General features: G+C 37.7%; 1 protein-coding gene across 1 annotated transcript in view; it reads right to left on the reverse strand.

Annotated features, from left to right (window-relative positions):
• Positions 1-24623, reverse strand: part of Lerp (lysosomal enzyme receptor protein) — a 311988-nt gene that overhangs the window by 199247 nt on the left and 88118 nt on the right. The window contains exons 9-10 of the mRNA XM_067762778.1: positions 21699-22159; positions 17449-17565 (exon numbers count right to left, since the gene is read on the reverse strand). Coding sequence (XP_067618879.1) covers positions 17449-17565; positions 21699-22159 — 578 coding nt within the window. The remainder of the gene's footprint in view (positions 1-17448; positions 17566-21698; positions 22160-24623) is intronic.

Here is a 24623-nt window from a genome sequence, read left to right on the forward strand (position 1 = left end):
TTTAAGTTAGTATTATTATTTTAAGGGCGCTTCCCCTTGCGTTGCACCTCCCATACTTCGAAACTTTATATCCGAGTTGCTATAAAGTTCTTAAGTATCTTATTTCTAGACCTAGTTAGAGGACAATCTTCTTTCCAGTAAGTGGGCGAGATTTTTGAAAAAATATTATTAAAGATTTGATCCGCTTGAAATTTGGGACTTAGGTACTTAGTACTTTTCTCCTTGAAATGAGCCAAGGACCAATCTCTAAATAAATGTTAGCAAAACCTGTGTCAGGGATTCAATTTCCGAACAAAATTTACGGTTAGTGTAAGAGTGAGGGGTAGAGGTGATGGTCAATTGAGTGGAATTATAATAATCTTCATTGACAATAATTTTCCCCCTACAAGTCCAAAGAAAAATCATCCTTGAAATATTTGTCTGGAACTGTGTCGGGTATTGATATTGTCTTAAGGTAATAAGGGGCAAATTATGTATAACGCAACGAGTCATTATCTCAACCGAAATTCGTATGCTGTAAAAGCATTAATTCGCTTCAGTGAGTGACAGTAAACTTGAGTGCGTTTGTGAAATTTTTGGCATTTATAGTAATGAATGTGAACGTGAGTGACTTCGACGGAAAGTGTCACGGCGTCATATAAAATCTGGCCATAAGTACCTTACAGTTATACATACTAATCAAAAATCTCTACGATATAATCGTTGCTTCGACGCATCTTCGAGGAACAAAAAGAAAATCTCTGAAAACTAACTTATTTGTGTGCATGTGCGGGGTATACACGGGATATTTAACATTGAAGTTTTCGCTGGCATAAGAACTTTTTTTCGACCAAGATTTTCTATTCACTCGCGCTAGTGGTACCTAAAAAAAATATGAATCCCTCCGTATGTTTTTTATTCTTTTTGTGCTTCATTGAACTTCAACTAAACGGGCAAATATTAAACAAGAAAAAACAATCAAATGATTAGCCTGACTTTCTACGAAAGAAGCCCACAATGAATTGACCTTGAGTATCATAACAGATCAAGTTAACATTATTAAAATAGTAAATTAATATGCCTAAATTTGCCAAATTCAATAAAAAATGAACAAATTATTTACTTTAACGGCAGTTTCGTGGCACATAATTCTCATTTCCGCTTTCTGAAAAATTGCTGAGTCTCTTTGAGTTGAACTTCACAACTTTATTTATTTGTATTGGTCAAGAAAATGTTATTGTATTATTCATTGAAATACGTCTACAAGATACGAACAAACTACTCAACTAACACAACCAATATGAAAAACATTATCCGGCGAAGAATTTATTGAAAAACTTTTTATCGACTACAAGACTGCAATGGAATGAAGGTGGGGGCGATGACTAAAGTTATCTTAACAAAAATGTGATAAAAAACTTTTATGATTACAACAGTAAAGTAAATTTTTTTAACGCTATATTTTCATCTAGCCGAGGAGATGCATACTCACAGAAATAAATAATGAAAAGCCAACTAAATAAAATAACAAGAAAAATGGCTTCACCTTAAGAAACTATAAAGCGATACGAAAAATTGGAGGCAGCGGATAGAGGCAGAAAAAAACTATATTTATATAATTGAAAACGGGTGGTAGGCTATTTTGAACTGGCTGGTCAGTGAGGACCTCACATAGACTGAATGAGTCCATAGTGTTACCAGAGTTATGTTCAACGACGAAACGGAAAAAGCCTAACAGAAACCAGGATCTACGTTATATATAAATCCGTCCGCTTGGCAAATACTAGAAGCTTTCTAAGACTTAGCCACTTGCCAGATCTGACAGTTGTGTCACTCCTAATAGCTGGAGTCTTAGCCTTGTAAGGGCAAGCCACCAGCACAAAACGTGACCCCCAGTGGGCTTGAAATAAACCCGCGGCAGGTATGATTGTCCTTTCCCAAAAACAAATAGTTGCAGGCTTCTTATCGGAAACAACCGATAGTTTTTTACAATCGGTTTCTTATTAATAGCGAATTATTATCTTCGATTTTTGGACTTGTTATCAGCTCGTTATAAATTTGTTATCGGCTTGTTATTGTAATCTTATTGGTTTCTTAATGGCCTGCTATCCACACGTGTGTCGTCGACTTTACATTGAAGTTTTGATGCTGTGATTCATAACAAACCGAAGAGTCGACGTTAGCAAATTTATAACATGGTGATAACAAATAGGTGGCACTTCTATAAGAAGTCGATAACTTTTAAATCAAATGTCTATACGGTTTTGCTAAAAAATCGATAACTTTTCGACAACACGTTGATAACAAATTACTAACACTTCTATAGCAAGTCAATAAATTTACGAAAACATAAAAATCGATTTATTTAAATTTGAAAGCGAAGTAATAAACATGAACACAAAAATCTATTTAATTAAACTTAATTTACTTATTTTGTTTTGTTGATTTTCGGACAGCGTAGATAAATGATGTATATTGGAACGATTTTCCGTCATCCCTTGTCAAATTTGGTTTCGAGACAACGAACGAAATCGACATTGATGATGGCACAACCACGAAACCAAATTTGACAATTAATTTAGTTTAATGTCATTAGTTGGGCTCAATAGACCAATGGTCGCATTACAATCTTCAAAAAATTATCAAATGTCATTATTTTATTTGACTAATTTTATTTTATTTTGTTGTACTATATTTAAATTTTTTTTTTCATGATTTTCTATTTTTTTATTTTATTTTATTTTACTTTATTTTTTGTATTCTATTTTATGTTATTTTATTTTGCTTTATTTTATTTTATTTTGTTTTTATTTATTTTACTTGATTTTATTTTATTATATCTTATTTTATTTTATAATTATAGCGTTTTGGCGACTTTTTCTTTAATTTATTTTGTTTTGCCGGCCTTAGGTCATGGGTGAATAAAACCACCAATTTTGTTTTTAAACCGATATATTTCGGTTACTCAAAAGTAACCGTCTTCAGGGCGAATTTTTAACACGTCTGCACCGTGTGACATTGAGCTGTATACCGTTCCACGTCAGACGTGTTAAAAATTCGCCCTGAAGACGGTTACCGTTGAGTAACCGAAATATATTATTTTATTTGACTTAAATTTGTTCTATTTTGTTTTATTTTATTTTATTTATTTATAAAGATCTTCGAAAGATTTATGGACCTCTACGCGTTGGCGAGTACCGAAGAAGATTTAACGATGAGCTGTACGAGCTCTACGCAGACATCAACATATTCCAGCGAATTAAAATGCAGCGACTGCGCTGGCCAGGCCATATTATGCGAATGAAAGATGACGCTCCGGCCAAGAAAGTGTTTCTATCGGAATCCGCCTATGGAAGCAGAGGAGACGGCGGCCCCCACTCCGGTCGAAGGGCCAGGTGGAAAACGAGTTAAACTCCCTTGGTTTGACCAATTGGTGCCGGTTGGCAGAGAGGAGGGGCGCCTTGCTGGACGGTCACAACCGTTTAAACAGTTGAGCGCCAATTAAGTAAGTAAGTTATTTTATTTTATTTTAATTTGGATATATTTTATTTATTTTTTTTTAAATTTTTTTTTTTTATCTTATTTTATTTTATTTAATTTTAATTTTATATGATTTAATTTTATTGTACTTTATTTTGTTTTATTTTATTATTATTATTATTTTTATTTAAAATAATTTTATTTTATTTGTTTAATTTATTTTTTTATTTTATTTTATTTCATTGTATTTCGAGCTTTGTGTTCAGTGTTACGTGGAAAGAATTTTAGCCTGCGCCAAGTTATAAAGTCTATTTGATGTTGCCAAAAAAACAAGTGTATAAGTTCCAAGTACTACTCATCAAATTATAACTACCTCCTTTAAGTAGTATAGAAATTAAAAATTTCAGAGATGGGGGTAGTGCACTAATGCACCAGCCTTCACTCACAGTTGAGTGGTAATGCAAAAAATATCAGCCTCACTCAGCTATAGTGGTAGTGAAGCTGAAAAATTGTTCACTAAAGTTTAAAGGCTGCTAGTGAAAATATTGTCAACTTCAACATAGTGCATAAAACTATTCCCTAACTCATTTGAATAGAGGCATAGAAAACTTCCAATAATAATATTCTTTTTTTTTTCACTCAGTTGAGTGGTAGTGAAAAACTTCTTATGTAAAACACACATTTTCCAAGCATCGGCCAAATCGTTCTTGCAAAACATGTTGCTAAGTTCTACGGTAAAACTTAAAAAAATATATATGTATAACTGAAAATAGCATAAGTTGAAATCAAAATGCATCCGAAAGCCAAAAGTCAAAATTATCATGATGAACATGAAGTGCAAATATTGTAACATTAGAGGTCTTCGGTGTTGCGCAAATGCCAATTCAACAGCCAATTGAGGCACGCACGCAGCTGCAGCAGTAACGAAAACATCAACAACAAAAATGTGCTGTAATTGAAGTATGCCAAAAAACGCGTAAGCAGTCATGCGAATTTATGCCACAGTGGGTCGATTTTGGTGAAAAGAGCGCACCTTAATTTCGATTTAAAGAAAAATAGGTAGATCTTTGTTTTTTCTGGAACCAGAATCATGATTACACTTACAGCCGTGCTATTTTGGTTTTATTATGAAGTAAAATTTTAAAGAGGATAACCAAGTATACAAATGGACATACGAGTCTTCCGGATACGTGTGAGCTCGCTTTGGATATCAAACTCCTTTCGACTACACAAGTTATGCCAGGCTCAAGTCGGTGTCACTAATTCGCAAATATTTTCACTGACACACCTAAACTGACACTTGACTCAGTTCATCATTTGTACACTCTATAAAAAACTGTGTTTGACAAGTTTCAGGTTTTTATTCTGGCAGTTATCGGAATCAAAAAATTTGACCAAACTTAGATTAAATAATCTCGACTTTCTCCCCGCTTTTCTTTACTATGGTTTTTATTTAATTACCTTTCATCATCAAAGGCGTGTATGTGTTTGTGTGCGTGTTCCAAAGAACTCAACCTACCAAGATAAAATTTTCACGTAGGAGGTATGTATAAAATGAGGTGTACAATGTTTGGGGTACAGATTCCCTGTATAAGGTAGTTTAGGTGGCAAATGTAGTGGGAGTGAGAGTGAAAATGGGTATGAGAGTGAGAGTGGGAGTGGGAGAATGAGAGGGAGTGTGAATGGGAACTAGAAGCAGAATTAGTTGGGAAGGGAGATAAAGAGAATAAGGGAAGGACCGGAATAAGAAGGAGAAATTGAACAAAAAGTCGTAAAGTAGAAGTCTTTTCGGAGATAAAGAGAGCGATAGGGGAAAGGGGGACTTATTCAAATGTAGTAAATTTAAAATTTTCGGGCAGGACAACATCTGCCGGGTACATTAGTAATACATAAAACATTAAAACCGATGGCCGATCTCATCCTAAAAGGATTACCTACGGTATTTATGATCGAGGATTTTAGTTACGCCAGCCCATTACTTCTAAATCACAGTGGCTGCTATCCCTTACGTTCACCGCTATTCTGCTATTTTTCATTCCATTATATCAAATCGCCGCAAGTTTCAGAGCAAAGTTAGGTATCCTTGGAAGCGATTTTTTTGTAACATTCCGTGAAACTAGAGTCTTGTAACTTGGAAAGTTTTACATAAACTGAAGACAATGTACGATGAGGCAAAAACTTACGCTAGGTGGCGCAAGGATCATTATATTGAAAAGACTCGTAAAAATTTGAGAATTTTGCGATTGATTTTTAAGCAATAACCCGAAAAACTGCAAACCGAAACTTGTGAGCAACAAAAATATTAAGGATAAAAAACTCCTCTAGACGATATAGGGAAGGAGATATTTAGAGATCTCTGAAAATCCATACAGAGCAGATGGATTCCTCCGATTAATATTTAAGTTACCTCTCATGAAAAAGCGGATGAACTAGCTAAAAGGCTTAGCACACTTCGAAATGGATCTATCTGCGCAGCTATGGCAGGTTGTCGGAAAAAAAATTTTCTACTTACTATTCCAAAAACAAAATACAATTTTTCAATTACAGAAAAATAAAAAAAAAATAAAAAAAAAACCATAATCATTACAAAAAATTATTGTTCTGGCCTTGAGCTCGTTTCGAACCTTGAATCCTTTATCAATAGGCCGATAAAACAAAACAATCGCAAAAAATTTTTATTTGTGGTCCGATTAGGCTCATATTTGGAACACATAATACATACATGAATAAATCGCCGCCAGGTGGCGCAAGGATCGAGATATTGAAAAAAATTGTATTTGTGGTGCGATTTGGCTCACATTTGGAACAAATATTCCGTACACTCCGGTAGAAGTGACATCAAAATATTTTGGAGTTCGAGGAGGGCAAGCATACGTGGCGCCGAGTAGAGTAATCTTTGGAAGGGTTATGTGACCTAGATTGTAACAAATTGTCAGGAAAGAATCCTTGTAACAACAAGTCACTAAATGAACTAAATATAATGAGAAATAATAGGCAATTCAATTTAAAAACTTGAAAATAAAATAATTTAAACAAATTTTTTAGTTAAACGGTTTTATTGAAAACAATATTTACATGAAGTAATAATAATACTAAATGCTAGAAAATAATTAGGTAGGTCCTAGGTACTAGTTATCACACTCCTCATTAATCTAGGGCGTTGGACGCGTCAAATTTCTATTGATAGTTATAAGTAAGGCCAACTGAACCTTAATCAGGTTATGCTACGCCTGACATTTACAGTTCTACTAGGTGGCGCGCGATAATATTTGGAAAAACCTTGCTAAAGGGGGGAATCTTGCGACAGGTGTTAAAAATACTTCTCATTGTGCAACATAATTGAAACATGGACCATGGTTCGAAACTCAGTGATAGCTCAACGAAAAGGAATAAATATTCCGTTAGGTGGCGCACAAACCGAGATAATTAGAAAATTCGTACGTTTTTTTCTGTATTGCGATAGATTTTTCAGTAGCATAAGGATAGGCAGAGCTTTTGAACTTAAAAAGTTTTATATAGTGTGATGGCAATACGTATCGAAAATTTTTCCGCTAGAGGGCGCACTGCTTAAGATATTTAGAGAAATCATCGAGGGGAAGCTTGAACTTGAAACGTCCGAGTTTTCCTAAGTGTCCCATTTGTCGAGTCAGGCGGCAAAGAATGTGAGAAAAAGAAAAAACACGGGAAATAGTGACAGAGAGAAAGGAACGAATAAAACCAGAATGCCACAAAAAAAATGTTTTAAAATATTTTAAAATGAAATACTGTTTAATTGCAGAAGTTATTTTTATTTTGAAATCATATTGCAGCGAAGAACATTAAACTTGAATGCTAATAAAAAACCATACATGAGATTCGCTTGAATTCCCAACCTCAGCGATTCATAAATATTCAACGAACGACAAGAAATGTCACACTTCAACCGGAAGCACACAAGCGGTGTTTAGCAGCAACTTTTCCCGCTGAGAGGCAAGCGAGTGAGGCGTTGATTTGTATGCTAACGGAATGCGTTGAGACGAGCATCTTTTCTATAACCCAAGCATAGCTCCTATGAATGTGTCACACACATACAGTCTCAGATTTCAGCAGATTTTACACTTCCGTTGCGCTTCTATTCTCCGGCTGCATTTCCGTTTCCACAATTGCCAATTTTCAGCTCATGTGGAAGATCGAAAATTCGAAAAAAAGATGCAATAAACAGTTAGTTTTGCTGACAAACTTTTTCCAATGCTATGCGAAGCCTTCTCCGCGCTATTTTGATGCTTTCGGCGCATTGTGGACATACTTTTCTCACATTTTGTTGTTGTTGCCGACTGTTAAATACATTTGGGGCATATGAGGCAATTACTCGCTTCGGCAGACGACAATTTATAATTTTTATACTCAGCAGAGCAGAGCTCACAGATTACATTAATTTTGTTCGCATAACGGTACCCCGTAACGGCGTAAACTAATCGAGATAGATATAGACTTCTATATATCAAAATGATCTCGGCGAAAAAAGAAGTTCATTTAGCCATGTCCGTCCTTCCGTTCGTCTGTCCGTAAACACGATAACTTGAGTAAATTTTGAGGTATCTTAATGAAATTTGGTATATAAGTTCCTGGACACTCATCTCAGATCGCTATTTAAAATGAACGAAATCGGACCATAACCACGCCCACTTTTACGATATCGAAATTCATTACCAAAGACGGATAAAGCCATGAAACTTGTAGGTGGATTGACTTTATGACGCAGTATAGAAAATTAGTAAAATTTGTGTCAGGAGGCCTTTTGGTTAGTTTTAGATTTTGTAAAAATAGTGAAGTTTATTAATATAAAAGTTACAAAATTAAAAGTATTTAATTTCATAAGCTGCCTCTGCACACAACAAATGCTGTTACTCGACTCTCTTGTTCTGTTCGATCGTGTCTATGATGTGCTTGGGTGTAGGGTTGCCAGGTTGCTGACACTCGGCCGTTCCTGATAGGGAATCGACCTCGATTTGGTCGTTGTATGCTTCATCTGCTGATGTATGCATCTTCGTCAAGTTCTGGGCAATTTTGACAATACGGGTTTAGTTTACTCGATTCGAAGACTGATGTGAATTTACGCGATTTAATAAGCAAACCGGGTATATCTTCGATTAGGTAACGGTCTTTATTCAGTACTTTCGCGATTCGATATGGACCACGATATTTTGGTTCCAATTTTCGCGATTCACCGGTTGCGACGGATTCGTTTTCGATTACTACGAGGTCATCTTCGTGGTAAATACGCGGGGATGAATGTTTTTGGTCGAAACGTCTTTTCCAATTTTCACGTTCGCGATTGATATTTTCGGATGCTAATATGCGTTTTTGGTCTATCTGTATATTCACGATATTTTCGTCTACGTCGTAATGAATCGCTGCGACTAATTGATTATGTACGATATCGCGGAGATTAAAATTAAATACAAGTTCTTTAGAGGTTTTTATAAGTTCGTTTGGACTATATTTCGTGGTTTTATTATTTTGTGAATTAATGGTGAATTGTAAATTTCGTAGAGTAAGATCCCAATCCTTTGGATTGGCGACGGTAGTACGTAGGTAATTAATAATTGTTTGGTTAGCGCGCTCAACTTGTCCGTTGGACTTTGGAGTGCGTACGGGGGTTTTCACGTGCTTTATACCATTTTCATCGCTGTATGTCGTAAATGCTTTTGATGTATAGGCGGCTCCTCGGTCGGATATTATTTTTACGGGTAGCCCGAAGTAGCTACTTATTTCGTTTAATGCGTTTATGACGTGGATTGTTCGTGTATCGCGGACCGCTTTAACGACTAAGTATTTCGAGAATATGTCGGAGATTGCCAGTACGTAGGAATTACCCTTTTTGCTACGGATAAACAGACCTAGGTGATCTATATGGACCACGCGGAATAGTATCGGTTCGACCGGATCGTAGTACATTGTACCTTCTGTTTTACCGGATTGTGCTTATATACTTGCGCATTTGCGGGAACCAGAATGTTTTATGAATACTTTCTACGGTTTTATCGAGCGCATGGTGACCCACCTTAGCGTGACATAGGTTCGCAATATGCCAACGTACTGCTGTGGGTACTACAAACTTTAGCCCGTCATTTTCCCTACGATAGAGTCGATGATTATGGAGGCGGAGATATTTCTTTATTTCGGGTTCGCGTGAGGATTTTATTTTTCCTTGAAGTATGTTGATTATTTCACGAAGTTTATCGTCTTGTAATTGCATAACGTAGAGCCAATCGTTGACATCGGACGTGATTTCGAGAATAGAACCTAATGGTCTGCTTAATGCGGAGGCGTACGAAGATTCGGATGATCGTATTAATTCATTTTCGAGAAGATCGTTAACAATCTCAGTAACGATTGTTCGTTTGGCGAAAGGTATTCGATACGGTTTCATATTGACAGGCGTTTTCGAGTTAAGTTCGATTTTCATTTTCGTTACGGTACAACGACCGAGATCTGCTGCTTTTTCAGCAAATATGTCGCGATATGATTTAAAAGATTTTCGAGTTTTAAAATTTCGTTTCCGTCGATAGTTGTACCCGCGCGAATATTCAAAATGTGTTCCACGCGACAACAACCATTTTCAATTACGAGACGGTTTCCGTTTCGACATAAGCTATCAGTTCCAAGCAATATGTTTTCGTTTAATAAATCGTCGTTTACTATCAAAGCTTCTACGTCAACTTTTTGTTTGTCTATTTCGATTACAACGTTAATCTTTTCGTCACATTTAAACTGTCCACCACCAAACCCATTTAACGTTAGGGCGCATGGTGTGGGGTTATCAATTTTGTAAGCGAATGTTCGTTTAATTAAAGTACGATTGCTTCCCGGATCAATAAATGAATTGGTGGGTAACCCGTTTACTCTAATCTCTTTTAAAATACCGTCTATAGGCGTGGTAGGCTCGTGATTTTGACTAATCGTTTTAATGGAATTTTGTATATTTTTCGGACACTTTTCAGTTATGTGATTTGTACGATTACAATTTTCACAACGTGGTTTCTTTTGCGGCTCCGGGCATTTAATCGAGTAGTGACCCATTTTTGAGCAATTAAAGAACTTAATGTTTTCGGTTGTTTTTATATTCGTATTGTTCGTATTACGCGGAACGAATGTAGGATTTTGGCTCAAGGTAGGTTTCGGTTTATACTGAACGGATAATTTCACCTCATTGAATACGTTATAATTATTATTGTCATTTAATAAGTCGATACAACGCGCGTAGTTGTTTGATATTTTCTCTTTCATATCACTGTCATTGATTCCGTTTATGATATATGAATCGCAATATCATTTTCCGAAATACCTCGCTTTGTACCGAAAGCGACTCGAAAAGGCGTCCACCTATAGAACTAAGGCCCACTACGTTTTAAATAATTATTAACACCTTTCATTTTATACATGTCATACAAAACCATTCCATGGTTACCCTGCGTTCATTTTCCTATATGGTGATTTTCCCTTATTTTGTCTCCAAAGCTCACAGCTGAGTATGTAATGTTCGGTTACACCCGAACTTAGCCTCCCTTAGTTGTTTGTTTTGATTTCATTTTCGAAAAAACTTCACTTCGCTCAGCAGCACATTATATGGATTTTGGTGTCTTGAGATGTGCACAATTGTAGCAAATATCCAGCAAAAGGTTTGTGTATCGAGTGATACAAAGTACTAATGTCAAAAAATATCTAATGGAAATGGCATTATTAGCAATATGCAACTGGGAAAGAAGTTCGGGTCTTGTGGTTAACCCGGAAAAAATTCCGCCCTCTTATAAAGAGAATGAACAATTTATACCGCGAGCCTTGGCTTTATCGAAAAGCTCAAATATCTTGGAAGCATTCTATATAGGAAACTACTCTAAAGTAAGAACACACTAGAGTGAGTAAAAAATGCAAGAACTGGATTGCTATCCAGTAAGAGGGCAATTGATGTATCGTGGAGGTTTACTCCAAAGTAGTACATTGGATCTAGTATATATGTATTCAGCCATTGTACGCCTGATTCAACTGTATCGTGTTCTGGGTTTCCAGGCTCTACTTGCAAATTAACGAATCTCAAATCCTTGCGAAAAGTCCAAAGAAATACTTAGCGGCGCACTTGGCATATTTTCGCCGGACAACGGACTGGAAATATCACCCGAAAATATTGGCAATCTTCGATGCACTTAATAATTGGCATCTGTACCTAAACATGAGAGACTAGTGTTTGTTTTCTTATGACTGGATTATGGACTTGAGTATCAGCCTTATATGGGTACCTGGACAGAGGGATATTGAAAGCAACTGTAGAGCTTATGAGTCGGCCAGGACGGGTAAGACTGCAGACCGTATTCTTGTGAGCGAAAACACTATAAACAGAGCATATGTGCTCTTTTCGGCATTTTACATGAGCGAGTGATTCGCAGTCATATGATAACACACGCACAAGGCTAATGAATAAAAATTATAAATTGCTTTCTTTTTATAAAGCTAAGGATAAATTGCAGCTTTCAGCGTGCTTTCGGAAATTTTGAAAGAAGTCAATTGATGGCTTTGCAAAAATATCACCAATTTCGTGTATGCGGAATCTTCCCGTAGTTCATTAAGAAATTAGAGTATGTTCACAGCAACATTTCCCAAAGGCTTGGGTTCTTTGTCAATGGTCTTACTGGCGTTTCTTTGCGGTTGTAAAATAGCGGACAAACTCTGAAAGGTTTCTGAATTGCTGCAACAGTTGCATAACCATTAAACTAAAACACTCGAATAAATATGTATGTGCTAAGGACCGAACAACATGAGAAACACTTCGAGGAGTGACTCTTATCCTAATACGTAAGAGTATTACCGAAAAGTATGGATTGGTATATATGAGGCGCCTGAGCTTTCTTCTTCTTTTAAAGACAAACTTAATGTATTGTAATTGTATTTTAAAAATTGGCATGTGGCGCCATGTAGGACTGGAACTTCATCCTCGTAACCTTTTTGCAATGACTTACTACATACAACTGCTTATCCTTGCATTAATAAATCGGTTTGCTACATAAGCAATGTTGAGGAGCTTAGCTACCACAAGCAAATTCATGATTTAGCAAATATGGCAAGTACATAAGCTCATAGGGAACGTACATAGAACATGCTAAGCATTTAGTATTCATCATTTTCTGATTCATCATTTACCATTCATTGAGAATTCGATTTGTTTGCAGCATCATTAACACGTTAGGTTACACATTAACAAACACATACATACAAGCAACTGGCTGCTCATTGTACATTTGGTTAACCAACCATTCAGTTGTTGTACACCAAATCATTCATGCGTTCATTACGCTCAAATTGGTTGCGCATACTCATTGTACTTCAACTGTTGCATTTTCAACTCATCTAATGTGAATGTGTTAATTGATGTTTGAAGAAGAGGGCTACTCTGTGTGGGGACTTTAAGCAAAAAATCGCTCAACGCAAGAGAAATTCACAAATATGCTAATACCTAAATTTCCAGATTAATATTTCTTCCGTTGCACAGTAAGGCATGCAATTCATGAAAAGGAAGGGCCACGCAAACCCTAATAATTATAGCGGAATCGCTTTCCTTTATATTTCATACTAGTATACTCAGCATATCAATTTCTGTTCTCCCAACTTAGATGCTGTCAGGGACAGGATGCAAAATATTTCGGGGCAGTTGCAACGCGTTATTCAGAATGACTGGGCGTCGTGCCCTTCGTACAATATATCGTGGCCTCTTCCTTGCTTGTGCTACTTATGGAGCCGCCATATGATACCGAACAGTCATGACTGCTGATGGTATGGGAGGATGACTGGGCCGCCGACGATAATGTGGCGGCCGGTCCGAAGTAGGTGGATACTCAACCGGTAGTAGCTTCAGCTGCGAAAGCCAAACCAAGAATCTAAAGTGGTATCGCGGGGAGCAGAAGCCCGCGAAGCTTGCTCCGTTTCTGCTCATTTTCGGTAGGCCCTTCGGGAGCATCGTGGTGGTTGTGGTTGACATCCGAATGCGGTAAGAGTTGGTTAGCTCGAATGTGGAGTTGCATTGCAACCGGGTGCCATGACCTTTATAATGAAAGAGGTGTTAGATAGGCCTTCAACCTCACCAATGGTGCGTCCACTCACATCAAGCTTTGACTTGTGTACTTTGGTGCATCCGTGAAGTTAGGCCGACATCCTCTCATTTCTACTCCTTTCCACTCCCTCTTCTACACACACTACCACGCCCACTCTCAGGCAGACATCCAGCAGACTCGGATATTTTGCAAACTGGCCGGGTAATCTTTCCCAAATTTGTATAAAGCCTAAAAATACGGAATGATCACCCTGAACCTACTGTGAAATTTTTATCATACCGTCTTAACCTATTCCGACTTGATCCGTGTGTTCTCAAGAATCAGCTTACGAACTAGCCAACTGGTTTTCTGCATTAGATGAGCTCAGAGATACGTAACACTCAGAGACAAGTAACAAAACAAATTCTCGGAGACGTTGTATGGTAACTCAATAAGTAGTTCAGCTCGGGCTGAGGGAAACATATTTTTTCTTTATTTCTACAAATTTGCCTCTAACTACTTATCATAAACATCCCTACTTAGCGTTAAATGACGTCAATTGAAAGCACTAACTGATGCCAAGTTGCGTTCATATATAGCCAAAAAATGAAAGCTATCTCCCAAAATGGTATACTGGAAATTTAATACTGTTGTGAAGCCAACAGTGACCTATGCTGCCTTAGCTTGGTGGCCGAAGACCACACAAGGAACAGCATTTGCAAAACCAAGCAAACTGCACACTACCTTCTATTGGCATAATGAGAACTTTCCTCCCTTCTCTATTCTAATAGAGAAAAAGATGTCACTTGCTGCACTAACACTTCAAAATATTTCTGAGCTAAAGATCCCATATTGCATTCATTACATACAATGGCTTCTTCCCTCAGAATCTTAGGCACTTTTAAGGTGTTCATTGTGGACAGAACTCTTTGGGGAAACAGAAAATGCTATATAATGATCCTGACGACAGAAAAACGGGAGCTAGTATCTATATGCCGAACTTCAGGAACAGAAGTTTGCGGTAGTTAAGGTCTACGGAGATGCTTACCCTCGAGAAGTATACTCATTATGTCTGCCAGCCAGGCAGCCTTGCGTGCTTTGTTGTCTTTCACAACTACTTTCAAGCTAGTGGATGAAACCATTGAATTCATAAATGATCTGCGAGCCAAAAACAAGGTTTTGTTAAGATGTATTCCAGGGCATCAGGGACATGAAGGTAATGAACAGGCAGGCAACCTAGTCAAGCAGGATGATATAGCAGCATTATATGGTCCAGAGGCCTTCTGTTGACTCACAAAGGCACACATTACGGCAACTATAAACAAATGGCAAACAAAGCAGTACAAAGAACAGAATGCCTAGGGCAAAGACAGACCAGATTGTTTATACCCCCAGCAACGGGCGTATAAGCCAAACTCATTAATCTGAGCAGAGAGGACCTACGAACTCTTACAGGGTACTATACGGGACACTTAAGTATACGATGTCACTTAGGTAAGTTAAATCTATAGCATACACAAATCGGTCCCTTTTGTTAACAGTATTTGCGAATGCGTCGCTCTGGCAAGGCGGAGACTTCCAATCTAGGTAGCATCACTCTTAATCCCTACATGGTATGGTGTAAAAAGCCCAAAGAGGTACTAAAATGCATTAAAAGCCTCCACATGCAGTAAAAGGCTGCAAGGTCAGGCGCAATAGATCTAAATAAATTGCACAGTGCATCGAGACCTAATAAAAATTATAATGATGTGCAGGCCCTCTTCTTTATTTTCTTCCTAGGTATGGGACGAATAGGAATGCCTTCCAAGTCATTTAATATTCTTTGGCCACCATCCATGATTCCGGAGCACACATTAGGACAGCTATTGTCGGAGACTTATAGAGTGCGTGTTCCGCCATCCGCTCCGAAGATCCCGGGTTCACGCGCTGGGCAAAGCAATATAAAAATTTTAGAAACAAGTTTTTTCAATTAGAAGAAACTTTTTCTAAGCGTGGTCGTTGTTGTTGTTGTTGTTGTATTAACGATAAAGTCTTTGGGGAGTGTTATCGATGTTGATGGTCCTTTGCCGGATATAGATCCGATACGTTCCGGTAACAAAGCACCATTAAGGTACTAGCCCGACCATCTCGGGAACGATTTATATGACCACATTAAACCTTCTAGGCTATTCCGCCCTCCCCACTCCTAGTTCCATGAGGAACTTGGGGTCGCCAGACCCTCGGCTGTTAATGAAACAGGATTCACCACAGATAGGTGAGGTTGACAATTGGGTTGGAGAAGCTATATATTGCGCTGGCAACCCCTTGCGAGGGTTGCGCTACACAACCTCTTGAATCGATTTGGTATTTTAGTCGCATCTTACAACAGGCACACCTACCGCGGGTATATTCTAAGCCCCCTAACCCGGTGGGCGATCTAAGCGTGGTCGCCCCCGGCAGTGTTTGGTAAGCACTCCGAGTGTATTTCTGCCATCAAAAGCTGTTCGGAGTCGGCATAAAACAAGTCCCGTCCCGCCAGTTTTTAGGAAGAATTAAAAGGAGCACGACGCAAATTGGAAGAGAAGCTCGGCCTACTTCGTAATATGGTGTTTTTTGTTTTTACAATGATACCCAATATTTTGCTCTTTTATTCAGGCTAGAGAAAGCAGGGCCTACTGTTAATGCCAATGAAATCAATATTATCTTACGACTTACCACGCTGGTAAAGTTCTGTTGAATTATGCTCTCTGAAATCCTTCGGTTCAACCTTACATATATAGCAATCTTAACTTTGACCGCTGTGCAACACCCTTCAATCATCTCCAATCGGAACTAAAATTTAAATATACGAGCCGGACCCGTGCGCATCTTGCGCAACCGATATAAAAGTATTTTATCAAATATCAACAGAAATCAGCTGTTCTATCAATCAATTAAAACTTATAGCTTGCGCTGCTATCTAGCGTATGGCAGCAACTGCCGGTAATGCAGTGCAAATATTCACAATAGTGCCACAGTACAAATAGATTTCTTTGCGTCCTCACAATCGTTTATTTTTAACAAATTATTTTAATAAAATAAAGCTTAACAAAAGGGCTACGACGAAAAATGCCCAAAGCTCGCTAATAGCCTGAATCTCCTTCTTTACAACCAAAACTTTATTTATAGATTTGGATTCCAAATAAGAGCGGAAAAGGGACTTGTACATGAAAACAACAATTAGAAATAATATATATGATTGGGGCATTTTTCAGACAAGAAAAAAATCGGAAATAAGATTGAAAAGGACCACCCTAGTATACATACATATATTATACATTAATTCATTACGGTAAACGACAAATTGAAAATCAACTTCTAGACATCAATTATTTGTTAATGTTGTTGCTCTTATTCTATGCTCAACCGCTTCATTATTATTTACCGCAACCATTCTTTCATATACTCGACATTTCATAAGTGATTGCATAATTAAAACGACAATATTCTAGCAGTGTTTGTATGTGTGTATGTGTCTCAAAATAAAGAAGGAAAACCAGCAAAATTCGTTGCGCAAATTAAAAATGCAAAAAACAAAACAACAACACTGCCCTTATCTACAAAACAACGCCACAATCAAGTACAGCACACCGCAGCATTGCATAGCGCATGGTTTGGCACGACACAATCAAGCGCAACAGCAAATTGTAGTGGTGTCGTTTTTAATTAATTCCCACAAGGAATTCCCAAGGATACTTCAATATGCAAACTGCAAATGCGCTGAAGGCGAATATATCTAGGCATGTTGTTGTTTTTGTTGTTGTTGTCATGAAACAAAAGCAATAATAATAAGCATAACAACAAAAATAACAGAAGCGTCACAACAACAACACTGACAAATTGTTGTCGTTACACTAAATTAAGGAGTGAAAACTTGAAAAATACTTTAATGCTTGTAAGCCTCACTTACCTTCTCCTCCTCTGGTGTAGGTGACGTTGAATCAACTTTAGCCATGCAAGCTGCCGAACCACCAGGACAACCCAAACCAAATTTCGGCACCAACGGACGGCAGACATTTAAAAAGAACTGCAAAAGAATGTCATAGGAAGGAAAAAGAGACATTAAAAACTTATTGGAATCAAAATGAAATGCTTAACTATGTGAAGTAGGGCGGAGAGGGGGAAGGAGATTTAGGATTTAGTGTTAGTGCACCTAAAAGCAGACATTATTTGGCAATCAAGTGTATGCAGCAGCTGTTGCTGCTACTCATTTATACAGTGTTGTGAAATACAATTGCAACACTAAGAAGTAAGAAAGTCTAAGCTGGAATAATGAATACCCAGCTGTGGGCTCACACATATATTACCATATCGCTATTGAGGTGTTTGTAATTTTAAAATTAAAAATTAAAAAGATATTTTCGAAGGCTTTTAATTTACGACTTATTTTAATTTTTTAATTTTCATCTCTTAAATGAAATCCACTTGTCAAGGTTCATCCCTTTAGCAGTGTTATCCATGTTTTTTTATGCATTGTTATACATTTTCGATATCGAGAAAAAATGGGCGCGATTATTGGCAGATTTCGCCCATTTTTAATCAACTACTTTTTTTAATTCAGATAAGCTCTTCTATGAAATAAAATGAAGATATCTCCATTTTAGAACTTTATAAAAAAAGTGTTAAAGTGTTTTTCTACACCTTTTCCAGTTTAAGTTCAGAAATTTACAACTCAAGTTCGGAAAATTCCAACTCAAGTTCAGAAAATTACAATTCAAGTTCAGAATTTCTAATTTAAATTCAGAAATTTACAATTCAAGTTCAGAAATTCCAATTTAAGTTCAGAAAATTACAATTCAAGTTCAGAAATTCCAATTTAAATTCAGAAAATTACAATTAAAGTTCAGAAAAATACAATTCAAGTTCAGAATTTTCATTTCAAGTTAAGAAAATTAGAATTCAAATTCAGAAAATTATAAGTACGGTGTTATTTTTCAAAAGTTATTCCAATTCATACCACGTAATGTAATACGTATATGTTATTTGCGGAAGTGTTGATCCTTTGTTGACAATGGTGGCTTGGATATACTGTGCCCCAAGTTTTCTACAAGGCGGGTACATCCCGAGCTAAGAAATCTAACGGAGGATAACTCTTTGCAACATGTGCATGAGGACGCTCCGGCCATGAAAGTACTTTAGTCGACACCGCAGTTTGGACGCAGTGGAAGGGGGAGACCTTCTCAGAGTTGCGAGAGGCAGATGGAGGAAGACTTGATCTGTGCACACAGTGCTTATACGTTTCTTGCGGGATTGTGGACGCTCCGTTGATTTCGTCATCTCTGCTGTCATACTCAATGCAGATCAATGCTTGTGACCTTTACATAGAATATAGCTGGATGACCTTGTAACTGACCTGTTATGAGAGAAGGAGAGAGAAGGGAGGAAACGTTTTTTTCGTTATCTCATTCATGTGAGCAAAATTGATTTAAGTGAGTTGAGAAGTCCAATGCTTCCTTGACAGATAGTAGGCCTTCATATCCTTTTATCAAATTATTAGCGCTAACATTTAACATCCTACATACTGTTGTTTCCATTGCATGAAAGAACATATTCTTTACAAACTTTCTGAACTTGAATTGTAATTTTTTGAACTTGAAATGCATTTTTCTGAACTTGAATTGTAATTTTCTGAACTTGAATTGTAATTTTCGGTACTCAAAATGAAATTTCTGAACTTGAATTGTAATTTTCTGAACTTGAATTGTAATTTTCTGAATTTAAATTCGAATTTGTGAACTTGATTTGTAATTTTCTGAACTTGAAGTGGAAATTCTGAACTTTAATTGTACATTTCTGAGCTTTAATTGTAAATTTCTGAATTTAAGTTGGAAATTCTGAACTTGAATTGTAATTTTCTGAACTTGAATTGTAATTTTCTGAGCTTAAACTGGAAAAGGTGTAGTAGTATGAATTGGAATAACTTTTAAAAAATAACACCCTACTTATAATTTTCTGAATTTGAATTGTAATTTTCTGAACTTGAATTGTAATTTTCTGAAATTGAAATGAAAATTCTGAACTTGAATTGTAATTTTCTGAACTTAAACTGGAAAAGGTGTAGTAGTATGAATTGGAATAACTTTTAAAAAAAATAACACCCTACTTATAATTTTCTGAATTTGAATTGTAATTTTCTGTACTTGAATTTTAATTTTCTGAACTTGAATTGTAATTTTCTGAACTTAAACTGGAAAAGATGTAGTAGTATGAATTGGAATAACTTTTAAAAAATAACACCCTACTTACAATTTTCTGAATTTGAGTTGTAATTTTCTGTACTTGAATTGTAATTTTCTGAACTTGAACTGTAATTTTCTGAAATTGAAAAGAAAATTTTGAACTTGAATTGTAATTTTCTGAATTTGAATTGGAATTTCTGAACTTGAATTGTAATTTTCTGAACTTAAATCGGAATTTCTGAACTTGAGTTGTAAATATCTTGACTTGAATTGTAAATTTCTGAATTTAAATTGGAAATTCTGAACCAATCTATTCTCGGACCAGATAAATTTGGTAAAGATATTGAGTTAACTAACGGATGGACATACGGACGTTTATGGTTCAATCAAATATTTGTCACCACCATGAGGATCTATTTCCCCAGCATGTGTCGTGTCCCAGTTCACTGATTACATGGATGTTTATAGGCTACGTTGCGAAGTAATCTTGCAGCAACTTAGCATGCAGCCAATCAAGCTCGTCAATGTACATCAGTGAAAAGTACACCATTCATGATTACTTCGAGTCTTTGTTTAAAGCCCGGAAACATCTATGAAAACATCTACTACTATTTTTTTTTTGTGTCTACCGACTTGCCTTTGGCATCCGCGCGCGTGCTGAAGAAAACAGCCTTTCATCCATGTTCGACTTTATAGCATCTTAATAGTTGTGATCAGCAAATATGTTAGGCTAATAAAATTGTAGTAAATTACACGATTTTCACGGCATTTTCACGGAACATTCACTGTTACATGTCCATTTTCTATCATCATTTTTCTTTATGAGTCCCTAATCTATTTCGCTCGTAGACACGAATTTCCTTCATGCTGTGGAACGCATTCGCGTCCTAGCCTATGAGGAAGTATCCCCTGCGCCCTTCTTCATCCACTTGCCTATTGAACCTTTTACCGTTCTATTCTCTCCTCCAATTTACTGTGTTGTAGTTTTATTTTTAGGACCAGCAGCATCAGCAGTCTACCTCCAACATCTTCATCGGTACATCCACGTTCTCCTCCTACCCCCTAAATTAAGAACATCGAGGTCCCTTTCTGCGTCTGACCTTGCAGAAAGAGCGGCTTATCCTTCCGATGTAACTACACATGAGATTCATACCTCGGCCCTTGGTATCCTGGGGATCTGTTTCTATGTTCCCTACCTCAAACCATGCCTTGCTTTTGGATGCTAGGAACAGCTCCAACTAGCCACTTCAAGGTCGATATATTGTTCACGCCACCAATTTAACACCAATGTACCACCCCGCGGAATAGAAGCATGGTTCGTGAAGTCGAGAAGCTCCATTTGTACAGATCGCCACCTTTTGGTAGACATATGTCCAAACGGACGGCTACTTTCAACAAGCGCCATACTCAGAAACTGCTTAGCCACGTCATTCAACGTCGAGGGGCAACAGAAGTCGTAGCGTTACCTTTTTCTTCTTCTTCTTAACCACTTCTTATCACCAACTTCTTCATCCGTGTTCTCTGTGGCATATCGACCCGGTCTACCCGCTTGGTCATACGACCACTGGCTAGACAAGGCGGTATCAACAGCCTTATATATGTTAGAAGAACCGTCCGGCACAGCAGCGCCCTTTGATGTTGTAAGGCCGTCGGTAATTCTCGAGTTGGCCCGGTATCAGAAATACTATTTTCAAATACAACCGGATATAACCCTTATCTGCAAATCATCCAAAGGTCGTGCGCTTTGGAGATTGTAGAACGAAACCCCTTAAAGTACACCGGCACGTTTTTAGGTTGAATAGGACACCGGAAAATAAGGTTTACAACCGGTTATATCCCATAAAGCAGGGATGCCTGATCCCTACTCTTGTAGCAAGATATAATTTTTACTGTTGCCATTGTAGTGCACAACACTGTACCGACACCTATACATTTATATACTCATAAATTCTATAAAACTACACATACAATTCTCTCTCACCTTAGTGGATTTGGGCACTTGTTGTTCCTTTATGGATGAGGTATTAATTTTGGCCTCATAGTTGTCGTTTGCACTAATCAATGGCGTCAAATCGACGATCTCCTCACCCGTCCCATCTTCCGAATGTTCAACATAGACTTTGACTTTGCAGGTAATCTGCTCTTGACAGGCCAATGGCGTTTGAAAATGAATTAGTAGTTGGCAATCTTTATTTTCAATTATATTCGGACCAAATGCAATTCTGCCGGCATTACTGTTGTTGCTTTTGTTATACATATTCCCATTGTCTTTTGTGGCATTGTTGGCACAGACAAACTCAATTTTTGTCGACCATTTGGTTTGGCCATCACATGGTGCTCCATCGGTGTATAGCAAATATGGCGAGCCAGAATGATTAAAGCGTAGTTGTGAGTTGAATCGTCCAATGCTGGTTGCTTGTTGGTCCTGAAGTAGACAAGCACCTATATAGTGAATTGGAAAATTGATGAGAATTTAAGATTTTTGAATTGCTCTCATTGAAATACTAAATACTGCATGAAAAAATAAGTAAGCAAGGCTAAGTTCGGGTGTAACCGAACATTACATACTCAGCTGCCAAATCACACCTTGCAAAATTTTAAATTACCTTCTTTTAAAAGTGGGCGGTGCCACGCCCATTGTCCAAAATTTTACTAATTTTCTATTCTGCGGCATAAGGTCAACCCACCTACCAAGTTTCATCGCTTTATCCGTCTTTGGTAATGAATTATTCGGTTTTTCGAAATTCTCGATATCGAAAAAGTGGGCGTGGTTAAATTTTAAATAGCGATCGGAGATGAGTGCCCAGGAACTTGCATACCAAACTTCATTAAGATACCTTAAAATTTACTCAAGTTATCATGTTCACGAACAGACGGATGGACGGACGGACATGGCTAAATGAATTTCTTTTTCCGCATAGATCATTTTGATATATAGAAGTATATATCTATATCGATTAGTTTATGCCGTTACGGGGTACCGTTATGCGAACAAAATTAATATACTCTGTGAGCTGTACTCAGTTGAGTATAAAAATAAGGTAAGATCAGAACCCAGCAGCTACGTTGGTTTTGTATGTGACCGAAACATGCTTTAGGAAACTTAGGTTGAGAGAGGCCCGTCCAAAACCTCAACCTTGCATTCTTCTATCTAGAGAACGACTTTACTATCGCCTTCTTTAGAGGCACATATGTAGCCCCCGTTGCAGCGTCATCTAACCATTTATTACGATCAGTCAAGTGAAAGCCAGACATCATGGTTCTACTAAAGCTGCGGGTATATAATGTGGGATAGATTGATGGGAATCAGTTATTGTTGCCGACGTGAAGTTGTGTCACTGCAGATAACTGAACATTCATCAGACAAGAATTGACGAACAGACCGCCAGTGGTTGGTAGCGAACCAGAAGAACTGCGGACTTATTAAAAAACCACGTCACAGGGGATCGTTCCTGGCGTTCGACCTGTAAAAATGCTTGAAATTGTCAGCAACGGTACCGTACTTCAAGAAAACGAGGTGTTCTTCTCATCCCCCATATCTAAAGAAATGGCAGACAGGTATTTGTACAATTTAGAAATGAAGAATCTAAGTCAAGGAGAATTAAGAGGAATGTGACACCCGCTTGGTTTGCTCTTCTGTTTAATGTCTACATATCAAGGATCTCATGCCTATCAACGGGCTCATTCCAAACCAAGCATCCCGGCAGACGCGGTTGTGCTCCAGAGGCGAATAAGATGACCTCCTCCGTAAGGACTATGATGAAATCGTGGCCCATGTATCATCCGTTCAATCCAAGCGTTAAGCCTTATGAACCCCGCTATTAGAACAGCATTTCCAGGCATCGTAGAAGCAGAACGCTGGGAGTTACGCATTACTCTGGCTCAAAGAAGATAGAGTTTCGATATTCCAAACAAATTTAAATACCACCCACTGGCAGCTCTGTTAGAAATGCCTTTTCCTCCCGGCACAATGGTAACTAAAGCATTCCATAGGTCTTATTTAAGAGACTTTTGTTATGTCCGTGGCTGATCTGAATATTTAAAGCGTGACCGCCTGTATCTCGAAGCTTAGTTAGTTCGGCAAGGTCGCAGAATGAATTTTGGACTGAAATTATCAGGGTAAGCCGCTCTTAACATTCCAAAAACTAATAAATACCTTTGTGTTGTGTTTCGTTGGGTTAGAAAATGCTACTAGCGTAGAAATTTACTTTTTGGCTACACTGGGTTAGTGCCCGTCGCCTTATATCTTTGTTAAGATTCCTGACTGGGGATTTGCCTTGGTTGAACCACCAAACTTCTTAACCATTATGAATATTCAAGACAGTTGGTAGTAGATAGGATCCATTTCACTCGTATAAGCTGAAGATTGAGCAGAGACATAGAGGATCTGCTGTCGTTTGCGAGGTGACTTAAGGCCAACAGACACCATAAGATGTTATCGTCGCAAGCACCATATGAATTTGTTGATCAGATACAGCAGGGTTTTTGTTAACCAGCCGTCCATACCAGTAAAGTGAAGAGCAGCCCTAAAGTGAGGGTGAATATGGGATGGGTCGGGCCTGTACAAACAGAGTTTGCGCTATACTTAGAACAGGCTATTTGCTCGCGTTCAATCTGTATGCAAAAATCTATGAGCTCACTAGGATTAGACTAGGCATCGTTCACGAAAGTTGCTAAATTACTATTAACTACAAGAACGGTCGCCGCGTTGGGACAGAGGTAGTGTTAGGGCCTACCTTATCGAAAGTGCAAGCCCTTTAACAAGTTAGACCAAAAATACTTTGGAAAAGTTTCTCTCAAAGTCATCGCCTGTTAGCAATGGTTTGGAAGAGTGTATTTCTGTCACAAAGCCAGGAAAAAATCATCTGCCTTAGCAGGTGCCTTTCGGATTTGAAATAAAATCAGA

This window comes from Eurosta solidaginis, chromosome 1 (assembly GCF_040869045.1).
Source record: "Eurosta solidaginis isolate ZX-2024a chromosome 1, ASM4086904v1, whole genome shotgun sequence".
Lineage (NCBI taxonomy): Eukaryota > Metazoa > Arthropoda > Insecta > Diptera > Tephritidae > Eurosta > Eurosta solidaginis.